Below are 11,292 nucleotides of genomic sequence, written 5' to 3'. Positions count from 1 at the left end.
CCATCATTCAACATCATCTTCATGTGCCTCCCCAAATTTGACCCCCACATATTTCTGAGGCCTCACTGCCTTGATCTACACCTGAAATGAGGACTCTTTTCAAGGTCCCCACACTGTGGAGCACCTTAAAAGGTGAATTACCCAAACTGTGAAAGAAAAGAGAACTTAAATGCAGCTAAAACCCACGCTCCAGGCACTGGCACTCACTCCATAAATTGGCAACATCATCTGTGCTCACCAAGACACCAAAGGCAAAGCTCCTCACTTCACTGTAATATGGAAACAGGATTACAAAGATCACATCAGAGAGATGGCAAAAGCAGGATCAAGGCCAGCACAGTGACCTGAGCTCCAAGACACTCCATGAAAAGTGAGGGTAAGCACTCATCATGCCCTGAGTCTGTTTGTTAGAAAGCAATCCACAATTTGTAAAGATAACCACAGATCTTTGTTTTATTTATAAAAAAATGGAAGTAGAAAAATTTGGCTGAAAATACCAACAACAACGATGACAACAAAAATATAAAAAAATAGCACTTGCACGGGAAATGTTTCTGTTTTGAAAACTGTTGTCAATAGCGACAGCAATTTAAATCATTGAACAATCATCATATAAAAACATTTATTTAAATTAAATATTTTATGCAAACTCGTATCTACACTCATTCAAAATGCATAGAGTCACACAAAAGAGATGCAATGTATTAGCTTAAAAACCAGTGAACTTTTGGGGGTTTTTTAAAAGTTTTCTTTGCAATTAATATTAATACATTTTGGGGACTGAAACCAGGAAATCATAACCATGTTACTAACTAATCATTACCAAGTGCCATACAGTAAACACTAAGATTAATCATGTCATATAACTGATTTAAAATAAAGCTTCATTTTTATGGAAAGGAAGAGAACTCGAGCAATACAAAATCCGAGGTGGGGGGGTGGGAGGAGTAATGGAAGGAATAAATCAATGTACAGCTTTATTACAAGCAATAAAACGCCAGAGTTAGGAGAGGCATTGGGCACTGTGGCTCCAAATACGGAGCCTTCCCCTTCAAAGGATGTTTGATTAAAAAAGTGTCTGCTACATCATCACCTCTTGGCCAAAATGTTCATCCCAGGACCTGCTCCCATCCGGGGTGGATGCCGACTGGATCCTGCCTTTCCAAGCCCTGATCTTACCCCACTCCAGAGCAGGCTCAACCCTCTCCTGGCTGGTGTCCCATCCTCTCTGGGGTTTCCCAAGGGATGAAACCCCCAGTCCATGCTTTGGGACAGGGGATGTGGGCTTTAATCCCCATTGGAGTGCTCAGGCAGGTCAGGGTGGTCAGGCAGCAATGCCACCACCAGAACCCAAACACAGCTCATGGACCTTCACCAAAATCTTCCCTTCTCCCATCCCTGCCTTTCCCCCTTCCAGGGGGAATTCAGACCTGATGTTTGTGGGGTGCTGCAGCACTCCTGACTCCAAAGCAGAGCTGGGGATACCCCAAAATGAAGGGCAGCCTTCCAGTGCTCCCAGGAGCATCCCTGCTTTGGAAGAGGGACTTGGCCAAAGGGCTTTGGCATCGGGAAGTGCCCCCTGGCCATGGTGGGAGCAGAGCACTCCAGGCTTTGCACGGTGGTGACCCAACAACCCAAATCCTTTACCTACAGCACCGAGGAGACTCCAGGGCCCTGTGCTTCGGTCACCCTGAGGGAGCAACGCCTCGGAACAGTGTCGGGTCCTTCCTGGGCCGCTCCAGGCGGCCCCGGCTGGGCTCCTAAGACACGCTGTAGTTATTGTAGTAGGTGGCTGTGGCATCAGCCAGGACGGAGATGAGGCTGTTCTCAGAGCTGTGGGAGCTGCCAGAGCTTGGGATATGCCCATTGGCCAAGGCCCCTCCGTGGTGGTGGTGGTCACCGTGGCCGGGGTTGTTGAGATATTGGTCAAACTCATTACGGTCCATCTCCCCCAGCAGCTCCGCTTGGCTCAGCTGGTCCAAGGTGTCAAAGCCGTGGTGGTCGGGCGGTGGGGAGAGCTGGCCCAGGTGGGCATGGAGGTTGGGAGGGGGCAGGGAGGGGAAGGCGGGTGTGTAGTAGCTGGGAGGAGGAGGAGGAAGGGAAGGGCAGCTGGAGGCCGGGGGGATCATGCAGGTGGCCGGCTGTGGTGGCATGGGGCTGAGTGCGTGGTGGCCGCAGGGCAGGGAACCACCTGCAAACTCCGGTGGGGAGAAGGTGGCACCGGCCAGGTGGGAGCGGTGATGCTCCTCGGGGCAGGGCGAGGAGAAGAAGCTCTGCTCGGGGTCTATGGCATCCAGAGGGGACATCTCCGGCGGGGTGGGCAGCCCGTAGGGGTAGGTGTCCACGCTGGTGCTGCTGCCGCCGCTGCTGCCTGGAGGCTCCCGGTACGCCCGCACTGCCGGCAGCCCCGGGCGGGGGGGGTACTCACCCGGGCCCTCTTTGTCCCCCCCAGCCCGGCTGCAGGTCCGCTTTTCCGGCACAGAGTTCTGGTCGCCCCGTGTGAGGCTGCCCAGCAGAAAGCCGGGATCCACCCGCTTCCCGATGCGCTTGACCTGCTTCTTCCGACGGGGCCGGTACTTGTAGTTGGGATAATCTTGCATGTGCTTCACCCGCAGCCGCTCGGCCTCCTCCACGTAGGGACGCTTCTGCGACAGGCTCAGCGCCTTCCAGGACTTCCCTGAAACGGAGGACACGCTCCCTTAGCACCCACAGCCTCCCAAGGGTGCCCAGTGTCCCACCTGGCACATGCAGAGGACACATCCCAAAAACCCCCGCAGAGGGATGTGGTGGGAGTGGGTGGGAGAAGAAGGAGGGAATCGAGGCTGCTAAAGGGTCTCTGACTCCCTTCATCCCAAGTCCCCACACAAGGTGGGTTTGGAGTTAGTAAATAAATCCAGGCAGACGAACTTTCCCAGCTCCCTGTGGAGCAGGGACAGCCAAGGCTGTGCTTGGCTGAGCAGAGGGTCAGGACGTGCTGTCCTTTAAGGTGCCCCAGTTTGTGCCCTGCCAGGGCTTGCAGCAGGGCACAAGGAGACCTGGGCACTGTGACAGCTGGTCTTGATGGTGGAAGGTGTCTCTGCCTACGGATTAGATGTTTTTTAAGGTCCCTTCCAACCCAAACCATTCCATGATTCTGTAATCCTATGACCTCGTGCCTCCCTGTTTGAAATAAAATGTCCCCAAGACACAGCACAGAGAAGCAGCATTGGGTAGGGGGGTTTTATCCCACAGTGAGGCTGTCCCAGGCTGCTCCTCAGGGTAAGGGGGAGAAATGAGGATACACATCGAAGCCTTTGATGCCTTCCCATGGCCTGAGACAGCAAAAATAACACTAGTAAGCTGAGATGCTGCATGGCAAAGCAGAGAGGAGAAAACCCAAACCACCAAAGAAAACACCACAGAACTGTCCAGGGAAACACAAACTTTGGATAAGAGGTTGGGCAGCAAAGCTCTGTTGCAATTCGGGCAGCTCTTTCTCAGGCTGCCTGGGCTGATAATTTTGGTTTGCCCTCTCAGTTTCACATCAAAATGGGGATTGGGAGGAAGGGAGAAATAGTAGATGGGGAGTGGGAAACAAATGTGTGCTCAAAATGTGATCCCCCAAAAGTAACAGCAGACATATACACACACCCCCTCCAGCCATGTAATACAAAGTGGCACAGCAAGGACAGGCCAGGAAAATTGGGGGGGGGTCCCTCTTTGCAGAGCAGGGCAGCACCCTCAGGGCTTGCAGCAGAGGGGTGGCAGGGTGCCTGTGCCCTGGGGTGCAGGACACCATCGGGCTGTGCACCCTGAGGAGAGGCTGCACACCTGGAGTGTGGGACCCCGTGGGTGACAGAGTGGGTGCATGGTGCTGCTAAACTCCATCAGGTATTGCAGCCCCAGAGTGCTGCACCCGGGCTGGCTTTGCACCCCAAAACCACCCAGAAAGGTGCAGGCGTGCCCTCCTGCTGCGTGCCAGACCGGGTCCCCACCTGGGCAGGGTTGGCACCCCCAGGGATGGCCAGTGGAGCTAGCATTCCCAATCCGGGGCGCTGGATCTGGGTAGGATTTGCACCCCGGGATGACCGGGTGGGCGCATGGTGACCAACATGGGGCGCTGGATCTGGGTGGGATTTGCACCCCAGGAATGGCCAGAGAGTGCCTGGATCCCCACCTCAATGCACTGAATTCGGGTTTTCACTCCCAGGACCGCAGGTGGGTGCCTGGGGACCAAGCCCGGAGCGCTGGATCCCAGCAGGGTGTGCATCCCAATCCCGGGTGGGTGTCGGATCCCCCGTGCCACCGGATCCGGGCAGGATTTGCACCCCCGGGAATGCCCTGCTGGGCTCATGGGCACCGAATCCGAACAAGGTTTGCACACGCAGGGATCTCCGGTGTCACCGAATCCCGTCAGGGTTTGCACCCCCGGGAATGTCCTGCCGGACTCACTGGCACCAAATCCGGACAAGGTTTGCACCCGCAGGGATCTCCGCTGGGTGCCCCTGGGCACTGAATCCCCCCTGGATTGCCGAGTGGGTGCCCGTGTGCTCCCACCGGATCCGGGCAGGGTTTGCACCCCTGGGGATGCCCGGCTGGGTCCCCGATTTCCCCCCTCCCCAACCCCGCGCCCCCCGCGCTGCTCACCGAGCATCTTGCTGAGCTCCGCGTTGTGCAGGTCGGGGTTCTGCACCGCCAGCCTCTTCCTCTCGTCCTTCGCCCACACCATGAACGCGTTCATGGGCCGGCGGATGCGGCTCTCGGAGCCCTTCTCGCCCTGCGACGCTCGGGGGGGTGGCCCTGGGGACAGCCCCTCGCCCGTGTCGCCCTCCAGCCGCTCCGGCCAGGGGAATGTGCTGAGCAGCGCAGCCATGGCCCCCCCGGCCCCCCCGGCCCCGCCGCGCTGCCCTCGGGGTCCCCGCGCAGTCCCAGCCTCCTGCCCGGCCTCTCCCGTATTTATGAGCTCCTTGGAAAAAGCCTCCTCCAATGACACCGAAGGGACTCGCTGCTCCTCCTTGTTTGCAAACTCCTCAGCCCCGGCCGGGATGGTGCTGCGAGGAAAGTTCTCCCCACCCCTTCTGCCCGGCACCCCCCCCGGGGAAGCAGCACCCCCTGCACCCCCCTTTTCTCCTTCCCACTCCCCCCTCCACCTCTTTTATTACTATTTTTTCTTTATTTTGCTCGCTGAAAGGGAGTGAGGAGAGAGCTGGAGATGTCCCGCCCACAAACAGCCCCGCTGCCCTCCTGCACCTCAGAGAGCTTCAAACTTTAAAGGCTGGGGGGTAACACAGAGAGAGAGGAGATAAAGGCACTGAAAACTGGGGGGAAAAAGGAAAATGGCACTGAAAGGAAGATCCCATTGGGGTGCAAAAGTCCCCTCTCCAGGCTTTGACAAGCTGCAGGAACCCTGTTTGCCAAGGGAAATCGAGGCACAGATACCACAAGCAGAGACAACTTTTCCCCACTTCTGCTTAAACCACCGGGCCAGGCTGTGCTTTGCCCACCCCATGTGGGTTTTCACCCCAAATTTCCAGATCCCTTTGTATGGGATGGAAACTGGGACACAGTGAACATGCTGGTGGGTGCTTGTCCAGCCTGGCCAGACTCCTAAGGGAGCTTTTAGGGGAAAACAAGGCAGGGATGGAGCTCAAAGAGGATGAAACATCTCCAGTCGGTCCCCGCTGGACACTGGGAGACAAAGGATCTTTTCCTTGCTGCTGCGTTTTATGGAATGCTGCTCCAACCCAAAAAGGCAGGATGGGATGGAAGTCCCAAAGCCACACAACGGTGTTCCCCACTAACCCCAACTGGGTGGGAAAATCATCCAAGCAGCATTCCTCTCACTAGGACAAAGGATCTCCAGGAAGGTGATGGCACCGAAAATGCCCTTGGGGATTTGCGCTGGGGAATGCATTTGGTGCCTGGATTCCTGTATGATTTTGATCCGCAGATATGGGGCTGCAGGGAAACCGTGGGTTTCCTCTCTGTGCTGCCATAAAAGCAGCGGGACGGAGTTTTGGGATGGGCAGGATGGGGCTGGCTGAGGCTGCCCCATCTGACCCCAAGGCAGGGGGGAAAACCCCGGCGCGGATCCCAGGCCGGGGCGTTCGGGCAGGTTTCCCACGTGCCTGGGTGTTCCTATTGACTCTTGTCAGATTAGGAGTGATGGAGAGAGCTCATGTAAATGTGAGCCGGGCAGGATCCGCCTGGGCTTCCTGGTCTCTCCCTTTCCCTCTGCACAGGAGCGGGATGGTTCTGGTTTCTTGTGGGTAGCAGCGATTTTGGGGTCAGGAGAGCTGGAATCCGCCAGCTTCGCTCGCAGCAGAAGCAGCGGCTGCCCTGCCCGAGCTTTTCCCCGGGACTGAACTAAAACCCTACGGAAGCAGCAACATTTTCCAAAGGAACTGATTAAATCTATTAAGCTATTTACAAGTGGGCTCCATCAGAGCTGCTGTTATCTGGGAATACAACAGGAAGGCAACTTCTCTTAAATCTAAAAGGCGCAGGAGATTTCCTGGTCTCGGGACAGATTTATAAACCCTTTCCACACACACACACACACACACACACACACACATATGGAGGAGCTGCCTTTTATCTGGGGTTTGGAGCTGGGCACGCTCCTGGGGACAGCCTGTTCTGTCCCAGCAGCTCCAGATCTCTCCTAAAATCCTGTCTCACGCCTTGAAGTGCCGGGATGGGACAGGGAGGGAGGATGTCAAACTCCCCACCCTGCCCTGCACAGGTCAACCGGGTGCATTTTGCAGGCTGGAGCTGCTGCAGAGGTTGGCAGTGATATTTTGGGAAGAAAACCTTAATTCTGTTTAGCTCCCTTTAGGAAGGGTGGAAGTGCTCTGTAAAGGAGGCTGCCAGGGTTGCAAAGGTTTCATTTTGAACAGGATGGTACTTTGGGTATGGTGAATATGTTGCATGGCTCACTTTAACTTTTTAACCCTCAGGATGCTCAGGACCTGGCTATCATGAATATAAAAACACCTCTGTGGAGGCCCCAGAGGCCAGGAATTTTTAGTAGTAGCAGCAGAATTTCCCTCTCTGGGAAAAGGAAAGAGATGGATGGATTCCACTTGAGGCCTTTTACAGGATTGCTTCCAGCTTGCACTGTGTTTCCACGTTTTGCAGGATGGGTGGATAGGTTTGGGAGAGGAAAAACCCTGAGCAAGGACAGGACCTGCACCCTCTCCTGCCTCTGCTGCCAAAGCCTGGAAGCTCTCAGAGCACCTCTCTGGGTGTTCCCGATCCTCATTATTCCCTCCACATCCTGGGAGTAACATTTGACCTCTCAAAGGCATCACAGGGGTCAACTCTGTGGCTTTTCAGACCCTCCTGAGACCCAATCTGGGGCTCCTGTGTGCTTACAGCACAAAGAAATCCAGCAGAATATTCCTCATTTGGATTTCCTCCCTTCCCAGGGCCCCCACACAGAATTTTAAGTGCAAACACTGCTACTATTATTAATAACCAATTTTTTTCCCTTCTCCCCCTTTCCTGCAGCACCTGGCATTCTGATGGCATTAGTAAGGAGGGTTTCATTCTGCACCCTGCCTAAAATGCTGGTCAAACCTGTCCTGTCAGAAGCTCCCACGTTACATAAAGGAGGCTGGGGCCATGTGAAAATGCCACCTCTTAATTACCACCGGATCGGGGTAATTAGTCTGGAAAAACTGCGGGATTACCATTTTTTTTCTTGTTTTTGTGTGTGTGTGCTCACCTTCCCCTCTCTGCTGCGAGGCTTCACCTGTATCTGGGGCACAGGAAGCAGCAGAGCTCTCCCAGGGCTTTGGGAACAGGGAAATTACGGCGAAAAAGCCGCGAGCAAAAATAGATGGAGCAGACAAAGGGGGGAAGAAAGCTTTGTTCTCCCCCATTTTCATGGATGGGGAACAGTGGCAACAACTCCCATGGGCCAGGCAGAAAATGAGTGGCTGAACCCTATATGGAACGACCACCTCTTTAAAAATATCCCTCTTTTTTTTTTTTTTTTTTTTGGGGGGGTGGATCCGACATCTGGAATTTTATCCCTGCAAAGGGAGGGTTTAGTTTTACTCCCCCCCTCCATCTCACACCCCACCAACCTTCAGGGACATTAAAATATGTGAGAAAGTGCAAATCCTAAATTAGCTCAATATTCACATGTTCCTTAATTATTGATGAAACTCTTGGCTCCCAAGGGAAGTTTCTGCAGAGAGAGCTGGGGGTTCCCAGCAGAAGATTCCCTCAGTGCTGCAGTTCCCAACTCTGCCCACTGCCCATCCTCCTTGATTCCACCAGGTTTTCCCCAGGGATTGCTACCTGGACCATTTATTTTCTAGGTAAAAATCCCAGAGCTTTCCCATTATACAAAAAAATGCAGAAAAGCTCCCTCCCCTACCCCTTGAAATGCTAAATTTTTCAACATTGTGCTGAATAGTTCTGCCCTTACTACTTTTAAAATGCAGTGTAAAGGTTACAAAAATATATATTTTAGTGCCTTTAGGTTAAAAGGAACTAGGAGGAGTTTCCCTCTTACACTTTTAAATTTATGAAGATGGATAAAGATAAAAAAATGTATTTGTGTGATTCAGAAGCAGATTTTGACTTGCTGAGAAATGAAGCTTCCATTTGTTTTACAATATTCCCACTTCTGCCACCACAAATTATGTATTTGTGCTGCATTTCCCAGTCCTACCTCACTAAAGTTTGCTGATCCAAGACAAAGTTGGTTTATTATTGGATGGAATGGGTACATAAACAAAAGTCTTGGTTATTGCCCCAAGTTCTCTGAGCTCAGATCCTTCCTGGGGGTTCCTGCCCAGGAGTGAGGGGGAATTAGGAAAGGATGGCTTTGGATGCCCACAATCCTCACCCTGTATCCAAAACTATTCCCAGATCTTTTTTTCCAGCCAGGTGTGATGCTGGGCAGTGCTTCCAGCAGACTTTGTGTGGTTTCCCTCTCTTCTTGGAGCTTCCTTCCTTCTCTTGGTGTTGGCAGGTTTGGAGGTTTCGTGACGTAACTTGTGTCTTTTCAAGGTGGATGCTGCAACACCTTCAGTCTCGTGTATTTAAACAGGAGAAAATTGGTTAATTCCACTGATGAATGCAGCTAATTGTCCTTGCTGAGAGCTGAGGAGCTGGAGGCAGAGAGCACCAGGGCAGCTGAAAGGAGAACTGCAGCCATGGGCACGATGCTGAGCTGTCCCCAAACACTCCACAGAGCCACAGAATGGTTTAGGATGGAAAATCCCTCAGAGATCATCGAGTCCAACCATTCCCCAGCACTGCCAAGGCCACCTCTGACCATGTCCCCAAGTGCCACATCCACAGGGCTTTGAAATCCCTGCAGGCATGGGGACTCCAACACTGCCCTGGGAAGCTCCTTCCAAACAAATTCCTCCTGATGTCCAACCTGAGCCTCTCCAGGCACAATTTGAGGCTGTTCCCTCTCATCCTGTCCCTGTTCCCTGGGAGCAGAGCCTGACCCCCCTGGCTGTCCCCTCCTGTCAGGGAGTTGTGCAGAGCCACAAGGTCCCCCCTGAGCCTCCTTTTCTCCAGGCTGAGGCCCTTTCCCAGCTCCCTCAGATGCTCCTGGTGCTCCAGCCCCTTCCCCAGCTCTGCTCCCTTCCCTGGACAGCCTTCAGCCTCTTCAATTCACAAAAGTCACAAAGCAGCTGCATCCCAATGCACTCAAATTCACTTAAACACAAGCACAGGTGGTTCTGAAATCTTTAATGGTGTCTTGCATTTATGCCTTAAAAAACCCTGGTTGTTACTACGGGGCACTTGGGGAGATGGGTCAGTGGTGGCCTTGGCAGTGCTGAGGGAATGGTTGGACTCGATGGTCTTAGAGGGCTCTTCCAACCTTAATGATTCCATGATTTTACAATTCTACCTCTGCTTTACAGCAGCTGTGTGAAGCATCAAAGCTGGAACATCTTGGGAGGAAATTCAAGGAATTCTGCTTTTTCCACATGTCTGGGCTGTCACTTGAGGTACTCCAGTGCCATCTCCCATCCCTGGCTCCAAGGAAAGCTCCACAGTCAGACAAAACTCCAAAAGCCCACAAAGTTCATGCAGATTTGGGTCCAACAGTGGTACCAAGACTATTTTTCCATGGTCTCTACTTCCCAGGGTGGTTTGGTGCCTGCAGGTGCTTACAAGCACAATTCAACCTCCATTATTGCTGCTCTAACACTCCACTTGCCAATCATGTCCTTGGCTGTGGATCCCGCAGTGAATTCCGAGCCTCAAAGCCAAGAACAGCCCTATCCCTGCAAAGAATGGAAGAGCTCAGGAGAACCAGTGTTGGAACGTTCCCAAAGCAAAAAGGAAAATTTCCTCCAGTCACTGCTGACCCGGGGTTACCAAAACTGAAAACATTTTAATATCTGTGCTGCAAGCGCCTCATTCCCCGTTGTGGAGCGACAGCAGAGCAGGGGATTCTCATTTTCCATGGTGTCCAGGTAATTTCACTGGGAGCCACCTCATTCTGTGAGGACAATGGATGAATTTATAACAAAAGGCCTCGGAGTTTCAAAGTCTGATTTTCGCGGAAATGAAACCAAGTCGCTCCTTTGTGCTTGCATTCTGCTAATTCCACCATCTGGGCACTGACGTAATTCTTTTTCTTGTGCTTTCTAAAAAAGGCCTTCTTGCCAAACCCAGAGTTGGGTTAAAACAGAACTCAAAACCCACTAGAAGCAAACAAACAAAAAATATATATGTAATTTATTACTCTGAGACATGTTTCTCTTGTTCCAATCATCCATTTCACTGGACAGTATCTGGTAAGAAGAGCTTTTCACTGAGTAATGTTGACCACAAACACAGAGCAGAGCAGTTAAATCAATTGTTTCTGTCAAATACAAGCAATTTATGATTTATGATTATTTATTTATTATGATTTTCCCCTCCTACAACCACATGCAGAGCTTGGGGCACATTAAAATTCCACATTTCCCAGGGTAAAGTGCTGTGTATTTATTGCAGAAATAGAGAATCTTCCATTGGTAGCTGATACTTCCATCTGAACCAGATTTAAGTCTTGGGTATCCTGAATTTAATAGGAGCAACAGCACAAATTTAAAGGTTTATTCCTGGTTTTATTCTTCCTGTAACTGACACTGGAATGTGGCCAAGCACCCACAAGAATTAGCACACAGAAACACATGAAAATTCACAGAGGGAACAAACAAACTAGCCCAGCAGTATTTGGGGAAGGAAACCTTATTCCTTGAGTAGCACCTTTTTAAAATGAAATCCCAGAGAGGCTGTAAAGTTTCGTTGGCTTAAGAGTTAAAAAATAATAATTGGAAACAA

At 52.0% G+C, this 11,292-nt stretch overlaps 1 protein-coding gene across 1 annotated transcript; it reads right to left on the bottom strand.

Moving 5' to 3' along the window:
• Positions 1 to 425: 425 nt before the first annotated feature.
• On the bottom strand, positions 426 to 4,858 carry SOX7 (SRY-box transcription factor 7). The gene is made up of 2 exons (XM_059469243.1): positions 4,627 to 4,858; positions 426 to 2,677 (listed from the first exon to the last, which is right to left on the bottom strand). The coding sequence occupies exons 1-2, from the start codon at positions 4,850 to 4,852 to the stop codon at positions 1,761 to 1,763; spliced, it is 1,143 nt and encodes a 380-aa protein (XP_059325226.1). The 5' UTR covers positions 4,853 to 4,858; the 3' UTR covers positions 426 to 1,760.
• Between the last annotated feature and the right edge of the window lie 6,434 nt (positions 4,859 to 11,292).

Source organism: Ammospiza nelsoni, chromosome 3, assembly GCF_027579445.1.
Source record: "Ammospiza nelsoni isolate bAmmNel1 chromosome 3, bAmmNel1.pri, whole genome shotgun sequence".
In the NCBI taxonomy this organism is placed as follows: domain Eukaryota; kingdom Metazoa; phylum Chordata; class Aves; order Passeriformes; family Passerellidae; genus Ammospiza; species Ammospiza nelsoni.
Note: the sequence above shows the minus strand (reverse complement) of the source record. Positions and strands in the feature narration are given on the sequence as shown.